The sequence below is a fragment of the Arachis stenosperma genome, chromosome 3 (assembly GCF_014773155.1).
Source record: "Arachis stenosperma cultivar V10309 chromosome 3, arast.V10309.gnm1.PFL2, whole genome shotgun sequence".
NCBI lineage: Eukaryota > Viridiplantae > Streptophyta > Magnoliopsida > Fabales > Fabaceae > Arachis > Arachis stenosperma.
Genome location: NC_080379.1, coordinates 149,609,322 through 149,631,269, shown reverse-complemented (window position 1 = coordinate 149,631,269; position 21,948 = coordinate 149,609,322). Strand labels below are relative to the sequence as shown.

The following is a 21,948-nucleotide window of genomic DNA, read 5'->3' as shown; positions in this document are numbered from 1 at the left end:
ATAAAATGGGAATCTGGAAAAGTTCCAGATTGGTAACGTAATAGACAAATACACCGTAATCAATAAGGAATTGCCCTATCCCTTAACAATGGAACTTCAGGATCTCTTAAAAGGTAATGTCGATTTATTTGCTTGGAAACCTTATGATATGTTGGGAATTGATCCCATGTTTATGTCCTATCAACTTGCCATTAACTCTAACTTTAAGCCAGTTGCACAACAACGTCGAAAGATGTCACCCGACCGAACTACCGAGGTGAAAAGGCAAGTTTAAGTGTTTCTAGATGCTGGTTTCATCCGAGAATTGACATATTCGACATGGTTATCTAATGTTGCGATGGTAAAAATTCTAGTGGAAAATGACATTGACGGGGAAAAATGTCGGTAAAGATTTTCACAAAAATAAGCGCGTTGTAAGTATAGTTCTAAATCGACAATCAAACATCAATCAAATTTAAATTGTTTGTCACTTAAGCAAACCCAATAAAATTAACCGAAGTATTTAAACCTCGGGTCATCTCTCAAGGAATTGCAGGGAAGTGTAGTTTATTATTAGTTAAGAGATTGTATCATTTTGGGTTTTGAGTTTAATAAACAAGAAATGTAAATAACAAGAAAATAAATTAGTAACTAAGAAAGCTCTTAGCAAGGATTGATAATTAGAAGTTTTATCCTCATTATCATTGTCAATTGTGATGGTAAATGCGAATTGCCTTCACTTAGTTAACCTCTAACCAATGGAGGAAGGTCGAGTGCATACAATTAACTTGAGTTCACAAGTCCTAGTCAACTCAAAGTGAGAGACTAGCTTTGGTGAAGTTCAAGCTAACCGGAAATCTTCAATTACCAATCAACAAATGAGTTTTGATAACTCAAGAGTCTCTAATTGATTAATCCAAGTTAAGAACATAAAAATCTAATTTAAAACCCAACCAAGCATTTTATCAAATACTTGGAAGGCATAAAATAAAAGCATAGAAATTAACAAGGAAAATAAATCTAAACAACCAATTGCAAGCATCAATGACTAACAATTAAAGAGAGCAACAATAAACATAGAAAACACAAATTGCATTAGAAGAAATCAAATGTAACAATAGCTCATAAACATGAAAATGGTGAAAAAAGGGAATAACAAGGGAGGAAGATGAACTAAAGTGCTTGAACAAATAAAAGTAAGAGAAAACTAAATTAAAGTAAAATTGAACTTGAACCTAAGGAGAAATTGAAAAGAGAAACCCTAAAACCTAGAGAGAGGAGAGAGCCTCTTTCTCTAGAAAACTACATCTAAAACCTAAAATTGTGTGAATGAAAGTGTCAATAATGATTCCCCCACTCTACAGCCTCTAATATGTGTTTTCGGGCTTGGAACTCGGCCAAAACTAGCCTAAAAATTGCCCCCAACGTTTTCTGATATCTGTAGAACGTGACGCTTTGTCACTCGTACGCGTCGCTTGACAAAATCCTGGTCACGCCCATGCGTACGCGTCGCTTTTCCGCCGCACCAATCACGTGTATGCGTCATACCATGCGTGCACGTCACCTAACTGCAAGGCAACTATGGCAAATTGCATATCATTTTGAAGTCCCGGATGTTAGCTTTCCAACGCAACTAGAACCACCTCATTCGGATCTCTGTAGCTCAAGTTATTATTGATTTAGTACAAAGATGTCAGGATTGACAGCTTAGCAATTCCTTCAATTTCTTGTATTCCTTCCACTTTTGTATTCTTCCTTTCCATCCTCTAAACCATTCATGCCCTATAAACCCTGAAAAAACTTAACAAATATATCACGGCATCGAATGGTAATAAGAGAGGATTAAAATTAGCAAATTTAAGGCCAAAGAAGTATGTTTTCAATCATAGCACAAAATTAGGAAGGAAAATATAAAAAATGCGAATTCTATGAATAAATGTGAGAATAATGGATAAAATCCACTCAATTTAGTACAAAATAAACCGTAAAATAGCAGTTTAACAGACATATGTGTGTAGATTATATAGATTTAAATAAAGCATGCCCAAAGGATTATTTTTCCTTACCTAACATAGATACCATGATCAACTCAGACTCAGGATATTGCATTCTCAGCTTTCTAGATGCCTATAGTGGGAAGAATCAAATACCAATGCACAAGCCTGATGAGGAGAAAACAACTTTTATCACCCCTGAAGGGATCTATTATTATATTGTAATGCCCTTTGGTTTGAAAAATACAGGAGCTACATACCAAAGGCTTATGGCTAAGGTCTTTAGTCAGCAAATCGGAAGGAACATGGAGGTTTACATCAAAGACATGTTGATAAAGACCAAACAAGATTTCTTCTTAATTGCTGATCTACAAAAAATTTTCAGATGCCTCTGACTTCATTAGTTGAACCTAACGAAATGTGTGTTTGGGGTTTGGGGAGGTAAGTTCTTAGGCTTTATAGTCACTCAAAGAGGAATAGAGGCTAATTCTGAGAAATTTCAAGCTATCTTAGACATGTTGAGTCCTCAGAACCTCAAGAAGATACAAAGGCTCACAGGTCAGCTAGCTGCCTTGTCTAGGTTTTTAGGAGCTTTAGCTGAAAAAAGGTGAAACCATTTTTTAACTTAATGAGAAAGGGTGTCGATTTTGCATGGACAAAAAGAGTGTGAAAAAGCTTTTCAATATTTCAAAACTTTGCTATCATCCCCTCCTTCCTAGAAAAACCTAAACTCGAAAGGCCTCTATATCTTTATTTGTTTATCACTGATGAAATGATGCCCTCAATTCTAGTTTTGGAAAATGAAAATAAGCACCAACGACTTGTATACTTTATTAGTAAGGTACCTAAGGCCCTGAATTAAGGTTTGAAAATTAGAAATGTTGGCTTTTGCTTTACTTACTTTGGCACATCGATTGCATCAATATTTTCAAAGTCATATAATTATAGTGCGAACCGATCAAGCGATTAAAAAGGTACTACAAAAACCCGATTTAACAGGTCAGATGGTAAGTTAGTCTATAGAATTGTCTCAATTCGATATAAATATGAGTCACATTTGGCCACTAAAGCCCAGACAATGGTTATTTTTGGCTGAAATGCCCACCCAGTACCCGACGTACCAGAATGGGCACTCCAAGTTGATGGGAGTTCTAATATGAAAAATAGGGGTGCCAGTCTTATCCTAACTAAGGGTGACGATAAGGTGATCGAAGCATCAATCAAATTTGATTTTTCCATTTTCAATAATCAAGCTGAATATGAAGCTTTAATTGCAGATCTGGCATTAACTCGGGATGTTGGAGTAACGTAAGAACCGCGACTAATTAATCATCTAATTAGTTAATTAATATTGTCCAAATTAGATTCTGAGAATTTAGAATGAGAATTAGGGGATTTAAATATGATTTTTGGACTCAGTAGATTTTTTTGAGTCAGAAAATGTATTTTCTGCGAAAAATCGAGAAAAACCACAAACTGCCAGCAGAACCGGTTGAACCGGTCCAAGTCTGTCCGGTATTGTGCGAGAAAAATTTAAAACAGTAAAAAATCTTAGAAAATTATTAGAAATGGAAAATCGGGCGTTAATTTTAAAGGTTTGGCCCAAAGTTAGGCAAATGGGCTAAAAACACTAACGGGTTGGATTGGGCCCAAGCCCAACATATATAAGCCAATTAATGAACCCTTTCAACCATTAACACTCTCAAAACATACACACACCAGCTGAAAGAGAAGAGGGAGAAGAGAAGAGAAAACATTATTCATTATCATCTTCTCAAGCTCATATCTTGAGCTACGGAGCTCCGATTGCCGCACCGTTTACGGCCACGCGTTTCTCGCAAAGAGCTCTACAAAATCCATCCAAAAATGGTAAGAAAATCACGAATCCCTCTCAATTCTTCTCTTCAAAATTTCAAAAATCTAGGGTTTTGGATTAAGTGAAATTTTGTGATTTTAGGTGTTTAGGTACACTCTAGCCTTTGATTTCTATTGGGTTTGCACTCAATCAGCTTTGGGTAAGGTAAGCAAATCAACTCTCTTGTGGTTTTGTGGATTTAATGAACCCTAGGTTGAATTATTGTAAATTATATGTATTATAGCTTGAACTTGTGATTATTGGATATTGTTGGAGTTTGTTGGTGATTGTTAGTGCTTGATTGGAGTTGATTGGAGGCTTGAATTGTGGTAGAAAGCTCACATTGTTCTCAATTAGGGTTTTGAAAATATTGGAAATCGGCCAAGGTATGGTTTCGGTTTCCTCTATGTAGTATATAATATTTCTGGACACTTAGGCTAGTGACCTATAGGACAGAATTGAATTAAATTGGTTGTTGGAAATTGTGGTATGATGATGTGTGGTAATTTGATTATTTGGGATTGTTGATGAATTGATGTGTTTTGGCTATTTTGATGAATTGTGATGTAATGTTGATAAAGTGATGTTGAAGAGTGAAATGGAGGTTGAATGAGTTTAATTATGATGATTGATAATGATATGATGGTGATGAATGATTGTGTGGATTGAAAAATGATTCAGTATGATATATGTGATGTTGAGGTTGATGATATGGTAATGTGGGTGGAAATTTTGAATACGGGGTGAATTATGACAAAAAAAGGGGTAGATTTTGATGTAAAATTGAGTTTGGAAAGGGTGGTTTGATTTTGGTTGAGGATTGTGGAAAATTGAACTTTGTGAACTTTTGGTAAAATTAAAATTTTGGTGAACTTCCATGAATCATATCTTGAGCTACCTTACTTGAAATTCAATGCTTTTTATACCAAATGAAAAATGATTGAACAAGCTTTAAAATGGTTTAAGTTTTGTGGAAATCCGATTTTGGTAGAGGAAGATAAGATTATGGAAAGTTTAGTGTCAAATCTGAAATTCTACAATGTTGCAGAATTTTGTGATTTCTGGTATGTGCGCACGCACAAGACAGGGGAATGCCTTGTGTTTAGAGTGCTAGCACAACCTGTGCGTGCACATAACCAATGGAATTTTACAACTTGTGTGCACACAGCTCTGTGCGCACGCACACGTTGGGAAGGGCAGTTTGTTGAGGGCGCTAGCATACCTTGTGCGAGCGAACAGAATTGTGAAATTTTGTACTTGTGCGTACACACACCTCTATGTGTACGCACACTTTTTGAAAACCTCTTTGGGTGTGCGCACGCACACCCCTGTGCGTACGCACATGCACTGTTTTACAACTCAAACTTTGTTTTTAAACTATTTCACCTTCCCAACAAGCTTGTACACTTTTGAGACACCATTTTAAGACTCTTGGGCTTAATTTTGGGTATCAAAACATGGGGAAGGTCCTAGAAGAGTTAAATTGGTATTATTTTGAAAAGTTAGAGAACGAAGGCTTAGGTTTCTAGTGTACTGAGGATGGGTTTGGTGGAGTGAGAAGGAAGAATGGAATATGAATTGAGAAATTGATGAACTACTGAGTTCGGAATAGAAAAGTTAAACTGACAGTGGTTGAAATAAGCCGAGGATTCAGATTGAAACGATGGATCCATGATATACTAAAAATATTTTCTGAAAACTACTGAATTATTGTTTTATACTGAGATTATTGAGATGCTATGCGCCCGGCAGGGACGACTGTTAGATCCCACCTGTCGAGGTAGCAGCGGCAGCGTAAGGGTGGTGGTTCGTCCCGCTTGCGTTGAGATGTGAGGTCGGTGGCAAGAGTATCCCATTTACATTCCTTCGGAACAATAGAGTGTGCAGGCACAAAATCCTGGGCGGTGTTGCGAGCACCATATCTCGGGGGTTCCCAATGATGATTCCGAAGGGCGACATCTCCATGGAGATGTGTCGGGTTGGCAGTTGAATCGACAATGTGATATCACAGCCAATAGGACAGGCATTCATCATGTGCATCTTCTATCTGTTTGTTTTCCTTGCCGACTTGTAATTGTTTACCTAATTGTATAACATGCCTAATTGCTACTTGAATTACTTACCTTACATGCCAATACTTGTGTTTTACTTGCATTGTACATAATTGTGCTTTCTACTGGGACTGAAGAGGCTCTAAAGGCGGTAGCGACGGGATCGCATGGATGATAGGTTGGTGAAGGCTGTAGGACAGCAGAAAACTGTTAGACTAGAAAATCCCTTAAGTTAGATTGCCCCTTAAGTTCTGTTAAACTTTTAAGTTATATTAGGGTTTTATTTATGTTTTAATGTTTTAGTTATGTCTTAAGATGAATTTTGTGATGGATATGAAGTTTAGGATTGCCTTTGGCATCTCAGGATCTTATATCTTATATCACTGGGCACTGTTACCATACTGAGAACCTCCGATTCTCATACCATATTCTGTTGTTGTTTTTCAGATGCAGGTCGCAACCCACCTCGGTGAGTTGCTCTGATGGTGACAAAAGTGGAGGATCATGGATACTTTTTGGAGTCCTTTTGTTTATTCTGTTTATATATCTCTCACTTTTGCTTTTGCCTAGAGGCTTGTATTGAGAGAGAAAAACTTGTATAATCTTTTTTAAACTTCAGATTCTGTTTTGTCTGTATATATGGCTAGCCGGCTTAAACTCCGCGAGCCGTGGCTAGGTTCTTATACTATCATACCCTTATCTTTTGTTATATTATATCTGTTTCTTGTGCTTTAAGTTAGAAGCTTGTTAGTACGTTTTGCGCTTTTAAATCCTGTTTTTGAGCTATATCCTTCATCGGGCTCCTAGACTATATTAATTCTTCCTATATATTATATGTACGATCTTAGTACTGTCGTAACCTTTGAATAAAATTTGCTTTACGATGCGAGGTAAAGCTTAGGTTAATTAGGGTGTTACAAGTAACGACTGTTGTTATATTCAGTGATTCACAAATTGTAATATCCCAATTTAACGGAAAATATCAAACAAGAATTTCGTTGTTACAACAGTACTTGAAAAAGGTACAACAGGAGGTACAATTATTTGACTCCTTTCTTATCAAACATGTGCCAAGGGAACAAAATACATGAGCTGATGTGTTATCTTAACCAACAAGTACTAAGTCCGGAAGTGGAAATCGTAGTTTGATACAAGCGGTTCTTACAGAGCCTTCTGTAACAAACCCGATATCAGGATTTCAAACTCTTCCGGTGTTAGTACTTGGATGGACCCTATATGCACATACTTATATCATGAAATTTTACCTGGTAACGTTAAGGAAGCTAAGAAATTGTGATTTAAAGCAGCTAAATATACCATGATACATGAACAGTTATACAAAAGAGGGGTGTTCCAGTCACTATTAAAGTGTTTAAATCCTCAACAAACAATATATGTGTTACAAAAAATTTATGAAGGTTGTTGTGGACATCATTTGGGGGGGGTAAATCGTTAGCTCATAAGGTAATTCGAGCGGGATATTATTGGTCTACCCTTATCAAGGATGCCATGGAATATATAAAGAGGTGTGAAAAATGCCAACTACACGGAAACATTCATCAAGCACCCCTCACAAACTTGTATCCATTATTCCGACAAGGCCATTTGCCAAGTGGGGCATGGATTTTTTGGGACCCTTCCCGCAAGGGCCTGACCAAGTGAAATGTCTCATAGTGGCTATAGATTATTTTACAAAATGGATTGAAGCCATGTCACTATCAAGTATCAACTCGGCTCAATGTCGTAAGTTTATTTGGGGGAGGTTATTATGAGGTTTGGAATTCCAGAGGCCGTGGTTACAGATAATACAAGTCAGTTTTTAGATTCCAAGTCTTGAGAACTGTTAACCAGGTTAGGAATTCATCAAATATTCGCCTTGGTTGAGCACCCACAGGCAAATGGACAAGCTGAAGCTAGAAACAAAGTAATCCTAAAAAGGTTAAAAAATGATTAGACGAGTCTTCAAGTTCATGGGCTAACGAGTTATGGTCAGTGCTACGGTTATATCGAACCACAGCTCAATCTTCTACCAAAGAAACACCCTTTAGACTCACCTATGGTGAGGAAGTAGTCATCCCAGTAGAAGTTGGTGAACTTAGTTCGAGAATGTTCTCAGGGAGTTCAGAAACTCATGAAATCATGGTTTTGATTGATGAGATAAGAGCTACAGCTAACTTAGCTAAACAGGCCTTGAAACAAAGGGTAGCCAAGAGATATAATACTAAAGTCCGATAAAGGAATTTTCAAGTTGGAGACTTAGTACTAAAACAGGCTGATGCCAGAACTTTGGGAACTCAGGAGAAGCTAGCTACAACTTGGAAGGCCCTTTAGGGTGAAGGAAGTTCTGGAAAAAAGGGACATACAGGTTAGAAACCTTGAATGGCACCGAGATTTCGAGAAGTTGAAATACAGTTCATTTGAAAATTCGATAAAATTATAAGGACCTACAGAATAATTATTTTTTTAAAAAAATTAAAACAGGGCTTAAAGCTTAAATCCACATATAAAAACAAACTAGATAAAAACTAATTAAGATAGCTCCTCTCTCATTTGGTTACTTTCGAAAAAGGTTTATCTCATAACAAAATATTTCAATTATTTTTTACTAAACAATAAGCACATTTATTATCCTCTTTATAAATCTATACAAAAATAACATATTATCTATACATAAAAAATTATTTAATAATACAAAATATATATTAAAATATAAAATATATATTAAAAATAAATTGAATAATACATATATTAATATACAAATACATAATAATTGATTCAATGGTTAATTTTTATTATATAGATAACATTTTTTGTTGACAAAATATATTTCATCTTATCAAGTTGAATTCGGTATGTACGTTAGGAGCCGGAGTGTGGTAGTGTAGAGACATATGTGTAATGATATTTTTAATACTGAAAATTATTGGACAGATCACAAAGTGGTTACTCTCATCAGAAGCACAATCACAGATCTAAAGTTATATATGAACATATCTACTTCTTTTAGTATCTTCAGAAATCGTTTGTCTTGAAAACCTTCTATAAGTAATAACTTTAAAGTTAATTGTGATGCTAGTTTGTTTATTGATTTGAGTTTGGCTGGATTTAGTTGTCTTATTAGAAATTCTAATGGGGTTAGATTGTGGGTTGTTTTGATAGCTCTCCTCCTTGGTCCATCATCTAATGTGAGCTTTTTGCAGTTTGGAGGGGTCATATTTTAGCTTGGGATTGCAGATTAAGAGACATAATGTGTGAAACGAATTATCTGGATATTCTTCATCTTTTGTATGACTCTCGTGGTGGGTGTAAATCTTAAATTGTTGATTTAGTGAACAAGATTCAGAAGCTACTTTCAAGACCCTAATACGATTCATTTGATCGTATATGTAAAGAAGCAAATAAAATTGTCGATGAGATGGCTAGATATGGAGTTAGAAGTAATTCCAATCATGTTATTTGGTCTGCACTTTGTGAAGCTCTCCAGTAAATCATTTTGACTGATTTAGGATAGGTGTTTTGCTTCGTATTTTTCTTTGTTGTTTAGACACCAAAAAAATTCAGTGTGCATTTTTTTTTTTTGGGTCTTGTGTGTGGATTCATTTACTTAGTAATATTTTTTGTCAGAAGATTTGTTTTAAATAGTACATAGACTAGCAGAAGACCCGTGCAATGCACGAGTTGAAAATTTTGGTTCCTTCTTTTGGATTTGTTTTTTTAATGTTCTTGAATTGTCACTTTTATGTTAATAAAAAGTACTTTTGTTGTTCAATTCTTAACTAAATGTAATAGATTTATTTACTCTATCACTACTCAATACATAAGTATTTTTTTAACTCTTCATAGTTTGCATAAGTATCGTTGCTTTTCAAAACATTAATTTTGATGAGCACATCTTAGAATTTGCTATAGAAATCCTGTCTCATAGAACATTGTATCTTGTTCAACTTCATAAATTATACAACAACAAATACAACTTAAAAATATAAATAACACAATTAAGAAGATAAACATAAATAAGAACCAAAACCAATATAATTTAAGTATATAAAAAGAATTCTTTCATCGCATTAAAATTTAAGGAAGGGAGCAATTGAAATTGAACCGTATAAGATTTTATAGAATTTTTCACATATTACAACAAAAATATATTATTATTCAAATGCATAAAATTAAATCTTCTAACATTGAGATAAATAAGAGTCAAAATTGAGAAAAATCATCAGTAATTAAAAGAGTAAAAATTGCTTTAGTTTCATACTTGAACTTAAAAGAAATATCTGGTTTCCTAATAAATTAAAAATGTTATCGGTAAGACATAATAATAACACAAAAATTCATATTAGTTATGAGCTAAACAAATAATATCACATTAAAAAAAATTTCATACACATACGCAAGTCGCAAATTTATTGACCTAATATCTCAAATGCAAGTAATTCTCCTAACACAATAAGAATAGAGTTATTATTATAAAATATATAGTTAAACTTACTCTACAGTAAATTAACTAATCATAAGTAAACTGTTCGAGTTGAGTCACAAGAGCGTGAAAAAATATGGTAAGTGAATGAAGTTATTAACCCACTCAAAGACAACTTATTAACTAATAATTTGATTATGCGTATAATGTTAATACAACTCCTTGTATTTTAAAATAACAAAATTATATTGTTATATAAATTCAAACAAATATCTATAAATTGATGCTATTCTAATATACGTTAATAATACATGATGTCCTAAATTTTTTTTTCTTGTTAAAAATTTATATTTATAATTTTGTGCCATTAATGTCAAAATTGTGTATTCAAAAATTTGCGTATTTGACTCTCAAATTGACACGAGAGAGAACTAATAAGATCCAAATGTTTTTGAAATTACTTTATCCAATAAAAAAAATTCAGTCAAATAGAAAATCATGACTAATTTTGTGGTGTACACATATCCGTGTCAACATTTTATGTATATGCATTAGTAGGAGCACTATCGAAAGAAGATAAATGCATGCACCAAAAAAAAATTATTAATGATATGATACAACTGAGAAGTGTCTTAAAATTAATCCAAAACACATAAATCAGGTAACATTTCAGAAAATTCACAACACAGAAATGATTGATTTGGTGTCACAATGACAATGCTAAAATGATCAAAGATTACTGCGCATTTTCGTTTAATTCCTAACAACAGTTCTTTATAACCTCATGGGTAATACTCATGTTAAACTAAGGTAATAATGAGTATTTATAATTCAAAAAGTAAAAAATGATTTAACAAAGAAACAGCTGCCAGCCGAAACATTTATTGCACTGAGAGTTAATATTTTGAGACCCTGTGAAAATCTGAGTGAACTCTATGTCCACCTAAGTCCTCACCAGAGGCTCCTGCTGCTACTCGTATATCTTCAATAAGTGCAAAGTTTCCCAATATATCAACATGAGCACCACTCTGGGTTCCCCTTCCTTCGAGAAGATTAGCCAGAGCAGCGTCTTCATATTCCCTTATGAACGTTTAGATGCCTGAAGGATTAAAGCGGGTTTTTTCCCTCCAACCTCTTGCACAAATGAAACCAGCGCTTAAAACAGGAATGGTTTCATCCCCATTGGCACTATAAACTCCATCCTTTAAAAAAGGGTCCTCATCTCCACCAATTGCTGATGTGTCAATCTAAAACAGAATGTAGCATTCCGATTGGGAGATTGACTTATAAACATAGGCTCTTTACGTTGGAATCCCGACCCATACATAGAGTAAATCTCTATATTTGGAGCATGTGGTAATCTGCAACAGCAGGAAAAAAATATAACACAAACCATAAAGAGTAATAGTATGAATAAACAACGGATTTTAAAAGCCAACAGGATACGACATTATAGAAGATAGAAAAAGTAAGAATCTATCAATGCCCCAAACCAAGGTAATAAAATGATTAATTACGTAGTAGCTAAGTGCCAACAATAGTCAGATTCTAGATTGGCAGTCTTCTTGTGTTCAACTTCTACAAAATGTTTAGTAAAGCAATTAAGTATAGGATCTCACCTTGTTTCTAAGGGGTTAGACCAATATTTGTAATGCTTGTATTTTGGGTCATCCAAATTATCAGCAATCCCACAAGACAGTTTTCTAATAATAATGTTTATTTAACTCATTTTGTGCATTGTAATAAACTTCCTTATTTCCAAATTTATTCCAGAACTTATAGTTATATACTTTAAATACTCAAACTAATTTTAGACATTATACTTCTATTATTGTTGTAGCTTTTTCCAACAACAAATTGAAAAAAATAAAGAAAGACCCAATAGAGCAAGGGTCTCAATGAATGAATACATCATAAGAAAACTTAAATCAATCTAATGCCTACTAACCTGTTGAAGCTATTGGATCACCTCACAATTGCCATCATGAAAGCGAAAAGACAGCTCCATGACCACAAATCTAGCTTTTCAATTTGACCCAAATTCCAATCAGCAATCACTCACAAATCATCCCCCTCCCTAAACCCTACCCTAAATCAAGTGTGTATGAGTATTAATAGCTCAATAGTTTAGTGTACACTATAAAAAATTGAGTATTAAAATCAACGGAAAATTACAAAACTCATATTTAAAACACGCAAACCCCAGTGGGAAATCAGGAACACAATTGCAAACCATAATAAAATCACTGCATACTGAAAATGAAGAACCTAACAGAAAATCGAAAAAGAATCTCTCTTCATGAAGACAGAGTTCAGAAAAAGAATCAAAATTATTTAAAGCTACTTATGAATTACATATTAGAAAATCAAATCCAATCTGATGCCTACAATTTCTAGGATATTCGGAGAGCATTTAAAGTGTTTTCATATGAATTGTATATAGATCTTATTATGTGTCTCTCTTTCATTGTGTTTTTTTTTTCCACATGCTTCTGTTCCAATTGCTGCTAGAACCAAAAAATTAGCCACGTTTTAACTAACAAACCCAAAAGAAGTATGCATCTATGTACAACACAGGTATGTTTATTTAATCTCCAAAGAAAAATTAATCAATTAGGAAGTGAAGTGAATAAAGAGTTATCTTTATCTAACCAGAGTAATTAAGTACCTAAAATTAGCTAATTACCATACAATCAAATTAAATATCAATGAAACCTGTTAAACCTTAAAACCCAATGATAGAACAGCACAAGCAATACTAATGAATTAAGTGTTTTGCATCATCCTAATTAAGACACTTGTTTTCTTTTTACTCTAGGAAGATCAGATACAGATAAAAAATGACAAAAATATGGCCTCATAAAAAGGGATATTTAAATTTAAGAATGAAGGCAAAATATATCAAACTTACACTGGGGGCAATAACAGGAAGGCAGAAATTATGCTTCCTGAGCAAGAGAAAAGAAAATAATTAAGATCAATCATGATATAGTAGATACAATTGAAGTAATTAATTTATAAGTGTACTCTGTACAGAATGAAAGGTAGAAAAAATATTAGAAGTCAAGGCTCTCTTAAACACAAAATAGAGAAAACCCATCATAAAAAGGGGAAGGAATATCGTAGCAACTTGCAACAATCCAGGACGAAATCAAGACACAATTTTTCGCACTTCAACCAGGGAAGCAAAAACAGATCGAAATAACTCAATTCTTTAGGGTTTAAAGAATTTTCCACTGTTTTAACACAATAGTTTTTCGAAATTAAATGCATAAAAAGGCATAATACAACAGTTAGAAATATAAGAGATAAATAGCTCCAATCTGAAGCAAATGGTGAAAAAAAAAGACAGAACAACAACACTTATTAATTATTTAATTCAACACCCAAGTAAACAGAAGGAAAAAAAAAAGATTCAGACAAGGAATCAAAAAGAAATCAGAAGAGAATGGATAAACAGGACTAAAATCAATTACTGTTACAGATGCATGTGGACAGTACTCTTAATGTGAAACAGATGAAAACACATAATCGATGGCGTTCTCAATTAAGTAATCTCCACAAAGAAATTAAAATTTCACTAATTAATCAAGATCCATATTATGTATAGTTATGAGCAGTGAAATTAAGTAAAGCTGATATTGGATCAGAGAGAGGGAGAATGAAGAGGTACGAACCAGGGATGGCTGGAATATTCGAAGAGCTTGCCTTTGGTAGAGAAGATGATGAGTGCGACTTCGGCATCGCATAGCACTGAGATTTCGTTTGCCTTCTTCAGCAAACGTACCTATCTACCTATTCTCTGTAACATTGAATCTCCTTCAATCTCCTTATATTCAGCGCATTAAACCTCCTCTGAGAAAATCAATAAACACATCAATAAAGTAAACTTTCTTCTTAATTAATTGAATGGTCTAAGCGAAAGGAAACTAACCAAATCGCCTTCAATGACGTATTTGGAGACTTCATCTCTAAGAGTGATGAGATCCTCTTCGCTGAGATCCTTAGTGACCTTGTTGTCCATGCTTATATCGCAGAGAATCTTGCGAGCTCTGCTCCTTCCGATTCCATGGATGTACTGTAGCGAGAACTCGATTCTCTTGTTGTTCGGAATCTCCACTCCACCAACTCGAGCGCACTCTATGCTTAACACTCTCACTTGAGCACACAAATTCAAAAGTAAACAAAGAAATATTTCAGAAATGTAAGGTAGAGTTTGTTTTATGTTACCTTGGGAGGGTTGATAACAAGGAAATAGACGGCTCTGGAAAGAGGTCTAGGGTTTGAGATTAGGGCGAGAGAGGGAGCTTTGGGCATCGCTAGCGTTTGTGCCATGCTCGAGTTGTTCTTCTTTCTCTGCTGCTAGAGAAAAAAAACATAACATTGATGATAATAAACTTCAGACCATCTCAAACCATAGAGAAAGAAAACACCTACCAAACCCCAAATCAAAAACAGCGAAAACACAAAGGAAACCCTAAATCAAAGAGATTAAAGATCCAGTACCAGACAAACCATGAAATCGAGAGAATGCCTACACAAGGGGAGCGGTGGTTGAGACCTCGACCCAGCATGCTTCACCAAGCCTATTGACATTCGTGACAGGGGTGTTGATGGTTTGGTTAATTCAAAAACCAAACCAGTTTTTTGGTTAACCAAAAATATAGTATTGGTTAATTAACCAAATTGATTTTACATGATGAAACTGGTTATTAACCGGTTAGTAAAATTCAAAACCGGTTTTTAACCGGTTATTAAATTAAAAACCGGTTTTTAAAAAAACTGGTTTTTATATAAAAAAATCGGTTTTACACTAAAAATTGGTTTTCATATTAAAAAATCGGTTTTACACTAAAACCGGTTTTTACACATAAAAAAACCAGTTTTTATACTAAAAAATTGGTTTTTATACAAAAAATTGGTTTTTACATGTAAAAATAGATTTTTACACAAAAATTAATATTGTTACATACAAAAACCCAAATTTTTAAACCTTTTTTTAATTGAATTTTTTTAATCTAATTTTTTTCTTTCTAAATAATACGAGTAACATTTGTAACTAATGAAATCCCTTCCATTGCTTTTGTTCCTTTTTCTTTCTTATCTTTTTTCAGTATTTTCTATAAATAATTTTTTCTGATATAAATAATTTTCTTTCTAAATGATACGAGTAACTTTTTCTTATCTCCTGCTTCCCATCTCTCTCCTTTTCTCTCCCCCTCCTCTTCTCTCTTCTTTCTCTCTCTCCCATTCTCTTCTTTCTCCCCTTCCCTCTCTTTTTCTTCCTCTCTCTCTCCCCTCTCTCCCCCTCCCATCTCTCTCCTCTTCTCTTCTCTTCCTTTTCTCGCTCCTCCTCTCTTTTTTTCCCTCTCTCTCCCTCCTCTCTATCTATCTCTCTCTCCCCCTTCTCCTCTTTCTCCCCTCCCCTTTCTTTCTCTATATCCTTCTCTCCCTCTCTCTTCCCATGCTCTCTCTCTCTCCTTCCCTCTTTCTCTCTCCCCTCCTCTCTTTTCTCTTTCTTCTTCTCTTTTTCTGTCTCTCTCCTTCTCTCTTTCTCTCTCTCTCTCTTTCCTCTCTCTTTCTCCCTTTTTGTCCTCTTTCTCTCTCTTTTTCTCTTTCTCCTATCCTTCTTCTCTCTTTTTATCTCTCTACTTTTTTTTCTTTCTCCTCCTCTGTCTTCTCCTTCTCTCTCTCTTCACTCTCACTTTAGAGAGAAGAGGAAAAAAGAGATAGAAGAGGGATAGAGATTGAGAGAAGGTTGAGAGAAAAAGAGAAAAGAGAGAGTAAAAAAAGAAAGAGGAGAGAGAGAAAAGAAGAAAATGAAAGAGAGAGGAGCGAGAGAGAGAAAAGAGAAAAAAGAGATAGAGAAAGAGAGGGGAGGAAAAAAGAGAGAGAGAGAGAGAGAGAGAGAGAGAGAGAGAGAAGGGAAAAGAGAGGAGAAAGGAGAGAGATATGGGAGAGAGAGAGAGAAGGATAGGAGAGGAGAGTGAGGAGGAGGAGAGATAGAAAAAGGAGGAGAGATGATTAGAGAGAGAAATGGGAGGACAGAGAGGAAGAGAGATAAGGGAGGGGGAGAAAGAGGACAAGGAGAGAGAGAGAGAAAGTGAGAGAGCAGAGAGAAAGAAAGAGAGAGAGAGAGACAGAAAGAGAAAGAGAGAGAGGGAGAGAAGGAGAGAGAGAAAGAGGGAAAGGGAGAGAGGGAGAGAAGGATAGAGAGACAAGGGAGAGAGAAAGAAAGACGAGGTGGAGAAAGAGGAGAAGGGGAGAGAGAGAGAGGGGGAAAGGGAGGGAGGGGAGAGAGAGAGAGAAAGAGAAGAAGAAAGGAAAAGAGAGAGATAGGGGAGAGAGATGAGGAGAGAAAGAGGGAAAAATAAGAGAGAGAGAGAGATGAGGAAGAGATGATGGAAGGGAGAGAGAGAGAGAGGGGGAGAGAAAGAGGGAGAGAGAGAGAGAAGCAGAGAGAGATGGAAAGGAGAGAGTGAAGGGGAGAGGAGATAAAGAGAAAAATGAGTGACAGAGAGGGGGAAGGAAGGGGGAGAGAAAGGGAGAGGGGAGAGAAATAGGGGGAAAAGAAGAGAGAAAAGGGGAGAGAGAATAGAGAGAGGAGAGAGAGAGATAGGAGGGGGAGAGAGAAAAGAAGAGGACAAAGAGGAGGAGAAAGAAAAAAATGAGAGAGAGAGAGGAGGGAGAGAAGGAAAAAAGAGAGATAGGAGGAGAGAGAGAAAGGAGAGAAAGAGGAGAGAGAGAGATGAGAAAGAAGGGAGGGAGAGAGAAAGAGAGAGGAAGAGAGAAAAAGAGAGGAAAGGGAAGGGGGGAGAGAGAGAGAGGGGAGAGAGAGAGAGAGAGAAAGAATATGTAATTTGGTTTTGAAATTAGGTTTTGATTTTAATTTAGTTTGGGTTTTGGTTAACCGGTTAAAAACCGTTTTTTTTTTAATTTGGTTTTGGTTAACCAATTCTAAAAAATATGGAAATGATTTTTAAAATTATTTTATTAAACTGGTTAATCACAATGTGGTTATGGTTTTTTAACCAGTTAACCACATTTTGATTTTTTTATGAACACCCGAGCATAAAGCCTGCAACAGAGATCTCAGTCTCTCAGCATCTCCGGCATCTCACCGGCTGACAAAAATTCTTTTGAAGATACGGTGTTTGGGAGGGAGACATATATCTTAGGAAAATGAGGATTTGAGACACAGAAAAAGCGACAAACAGAGCGTGAATGGCCAGAGATTATCCGGAGCAGGGGGAGTGAGTTGACTATGTATGAGAGAACGAAGGGGAAGGTGGGATTTAGGGTTTCAAAAGAGAAACAGAGAGGACAGCACGCCTTGAAGTGAAACCTAGATAGACAATTGAGGAAACCATAAAGGGATGAATGAAACATTTAGGTTAGAGGCCATTTCGATTTTTTTATTCTGGGTTATTGAGGGGTTGACGCGTGGGCCGGAGGTACTAGACCCTGAGTTTCGGGTTAAGGCCCATTAGAGAGAGAGGCGTTTTATTACTACACAGAAGAGGGTACATAGAGTTTCATTTGCGTCTGCGCTGAAAAAAAAAACTAAAACTAGGGTTTGTTGCAGCAAGTGCGAGTGGGAGTGGAGCAGCAATGGCGCCGAAGCAGAGAACAGCGAGGAAGGTGAGCCGGAACCCCGAACTGATTAGGGGAATCGGAAAGTACTCGAGGTCCAAGATGTACCACAAGAGGGGACTCTGGGCCATCAAGGCCAAAAACGGCGGCGTTTTACCTCGCCACGATCCCAAACCTAAGCCTCAAGCACCTTCTCAGAAGCCTCCCAAATTTTATCCTGCTGATGACGTCAAGAAACCCCTTGTCAACAAGCACAAGCCCAAACCTACCAAGCTCAGGTGCCTTTTCCGTTATCAATTTCGTTTGGATATGATTTCGTTTACTTTTCTTTGTTTCGTTCATTTTCGGTTTTGTTTATTAATTAATTAGGATCTGGATTAAGCTTTAGCCATTTTATTTTCATGAGTAGTGTACATTTCAGATTGCTCGTGATACAATGCACTCTTATATTACATGTTCTAATTTATTATTAGCTTTTTATTTATAAAAAACTATTTTGGAGCTTGTGACAATACAATTTTTTTTTGGGTATTGTTTTTGTGAGTTCAGGGCTAGCATTACTCCTGGAACAGTGCTGATTCTTATAGCCGGCAGATTTAAGGGAAAGAGGGTAGTGTTCCTGAAGCAGCTTCCTTCGGGCTTGCTTCTTGTTACTGGTTAGTTATGTATTAATCTTTTTTTATTTTCTGTTTGCATGATATGCTTTTGTTAATTGCAGTGCTTCATATCTTGTGGTCATGAGTTGGTACTGTATTCCATTTTATTTCTCAGTTATTTATTGGGATTTTACTGAGTGATAAATGATTGGTTTATGAGGGCTTTTTTGTTTCCCTACATTTACATGCTTCAGTTTAAAAATTGGTCTAACTGCTGTCATTTATCATTATCGCTTTTCTTTTTATTTTTTAAATCCCTGTATTTGGACTTGTATGTTGGTGCAAATGCTGTTTGTTATATAGTGTGTGCTTTGGCTTCAGACTTTTGATGACCACTGATTAGGTTCTAGGTGTAGTTCACTATCTTATGTTTTTTTGCTTGTCCCTTCAGGCCCTTTCAAAATCAATGGAGTGCCTTTGAGACGTGTGAACCAATCCTACGTCATTGGTACATCAACCAAAGTAGATGTCTCTGGTGTTAATGTGGATAAATTTGATGACAAATATTTTGCAAAGGAAGCTGAGAAGAAGAAGAAAAAGGAAGAGGGAGAGTTCTTTGAATCAGAGAAAGAGGTTGGATTGCTTGCTGACTTTTCACATGTTATTCTCATTTCTCAATTGATTGTGTGCGCTGATTCTGCTATTCTTTTTGGTGATTCAGGAGAAGAAAGTGATGCCCCAGGAGAAGAAAGATGATCAGAAAACGGTGGACTCTGCTTTGTTAAAAGCCATTGAAAGCGTTCCAGATTTGAAGGCATATATTGGTGCTAGGTTTTCCCTCAAGCAAGGCATGAAGCCTCATGAGCTAGTTTTTTAAAAGCGTTTTACACTTATTTTTATCATATTCTGTTTTTTATTGAATTTTTGTCCTAATAGTTTTGCTGCTATAATTTTCTTTCTGGTAGACTATTGAAGAACACGGTTATTTTTGTTAGGCAAAATATTTTGGGAATGTTTATTCAAGTATTCAACCAATTTTACTCTTGCGTGTAAACTTCATTTAAGTGGAACCATTAATTAGGATTTTAAAAGTTGTGATTTTTATACCTGGATTAGTTGCTATAATGAGTTTTGGTTATGATACAATTAGATTTTAAGATTGGTTTTTCTCCTTTTCTCTTTTTTCCATACACGTTCACCTTTCTAGTGTTTCCGCTAAAATAGAAACTGTCGTGTATCAGGAAAGAGATGATCATCTTTATATGCATCATTACTTTTAAATCTAAGGTGTCTATCGAACATTAGTATTAATGGATGAGATTAAGTCATTAATAATTTATAAATAGTTAGAATTAGACTATAATAGAAGTTTAATTACAATAAGGGGAGTTTTTTATGTTTGGATGTAATTTTGTTTTGGTCTTTAAAGGTTAAAGTATCTTATTTAAATTTAAAAAAGTTTCATTTAGATTTAATGTAGTTTTACCGTAATGTCAAATTAAATAACAAAATGTCTTATATGACAACAATACAAAAATAAGGTGGATAATTTAGATAAAAATTACAAGCTCTAGAGGCACAAAATCAACTGTAGATTCGTTAATATATTTATTTATCATTCTTCTTACAATTTAAATGAAATATTTTTTATCGAGAATGTTAAATAAATGTATTCATGTATCCACGGTTGATTTTGTGCCTCTAGAGTTTGTACTTGTTCTACAGATTATTGACCTTATTCTTGTGATGTTGTTATGTAGGACATTCCGTTAATTATTTAACTTTGATCTCACGATAGGACTACATTGAAACTAAATGAAATTTTTTGGATTCAAATAGGACACTTTAAACCTTAAGGACCAAAACAAGATTACGCCCAAACGTAAGGGACCAATTTAGTACTTTACCCTTACAATAAACTTTTAACATTTTCCCACTTGGCCTAAGTGTAATTACATTTTCACATGTTATATAATTGTTTCAATATGGTAAAATATTTTGCGAGTTATGGTAGTCATGTATTAAATATGAAACGCATTTCCTTCCATATACTACAACCACTAGTATCTTACTACACAAGCTGCATATATAACAATTTTATATTGGTCCCATAAAGTTTTTAAATCATTATGTTATAACATATAAAAATAATATTACTTTAACTAGAAACAACAAACTATCAAGTTCAGTAAACACATAAGTAAACATAATGAGCTCAGAGTGTTAGTATCATTCAAAAGAACCAAGACCCATTCTATGTACATCTTCCTTAAATATCTTTGGTTGCAATTCTTTAGTCAATGGATCAGCAATCATAAGTTCCGTTCTAACATATTCTCTGGACACTCTTTATTTTTGAACTTTCTCCTTAACGTCAAAGTACTTTATTTTCATATGCTTGGCACCTTTAGAGTTTCTATCATTTTTGGAGAAAAATATTGCTACAGAATTATCACAATAAATTTTCAATTATCTAGCAATTGAGTTAACAATGCCAAGTCCTGAAATAAAATTTCACTGCCATAAAGCTTGATTTGTAACTTCAAAATAAGCTACAATTCTGCCTCCATAGTAAATGTTGCCTCAACACTTTGTCTAGAGCTTTTTCATGATATGACAGCTTCTCCAAATAAGAATAAGTAGCCAAATATAGACTTTCTTGTGTCAACACTTCCACCAAAATCTGAATCTGAATAACCAGTTACTTCTAATTAGCTAGATCTTTTGTACACAAGCATATAATTCTTTGTACCTTGAAGATACCTTAAAACCTTCTTTGCAACTCTCCAATAATCCATTCTAGCATTACTTTGATACCTTTCAAGTATTCCTACTACAAAGCTAATGTCCAGTATTGTGCAGGTCTGCACATATATAAGACTACCCACTACAAAACTATATGAAATTGCTTCCATTTGCTTTCGTTCTATATTATTTTTTGGGCATTGTGTAAGACTAATTTATCCCCTTTTTAAATTGGTGCAATTCTTGCGGAATACTTTTTCATATTGAACGTCTCTAGAACCTCATTTATATAGGCCTTGTGAGACAATCCTAATAATCCTTGTGATTTATAACGGAAAATTTCAATTCCTATCACATAGGATGCCTCTCCCATATCTTTCATTTTAAAGTTTCTAGAAAGATATTATTTAGTCTTTCGCAACATTTTCATATCATTTGTTGGAAGCAAAATATCATCAACATATAAGACTAATGAACTTACTCCCATTAGCTTTTCGGTATATGCATACATCAACAACATTTTCTTCAAGATCAAAAGAAAGAATGGTATTATTCAACTTAATATACCATTATCGTGAGGTTTGTTTCAATCCATATATTGATTTCTTAAGTTTACATACCATATGACTTTTTCCTTCATTTGGAAAACTTTCAAGTTGATCCATATAAACTTCTTCATCAAGATCACCATTCAGAAAGATAGTTTTTACATCAA

At 34.9% G+C, this 21,948-nt stretch overlaps 2 protein-coding genes across 2 annotated transcripts; one reads left to right on the top strand and one right to left on the bottom strand.

Moving 5' to 3' along the window:
- Positions 1-14,094: 14,094 nt before the first annotated feature.
- On the bottom strand, positions 14,095-14,634 carry LOC130966888 (30S ribosomal protein S13, chloroplastic-like). Its single transcript, XM_057891711.1, has 3 exons — positions 14,526-14,634; positions 14,234-14,460; positions 14,095-14,154 (listed from the first exon to the last, which is right to left on the bottom strand). The coding sequence occupies exons 1-3, from the start codon at positions 14,632-14,634 to the stop codon at positions 14,095-14,097; spliced, it is 396 nt and encodes a 131-aa protein (XP_057747694.1).
- A 3,276-nt stretch (positions 14,635-17,910) lies between these two features.
- On the top strand, positions 17,911-19,365 carry LOC130970769 (60S ribosomal protein L6-1-like). The gene is made up of 4 exons (XM_057896949.1): positions 17,911-18,170; positions 18,442-18,548; positions 18,940-19,121; positions 19,210-19,365. The coding sequence occupies exons 1-4, from the start codon at positions 17,911-17,913 to the stop codon at positions 19,363-19,365; spliced, it is 705 nt and encodes a 234-aa protein (XP_057752932.1).
- The last annotated feature ends 2,583 nt before the right edge of the window (positions 19,366-21,948 follow it).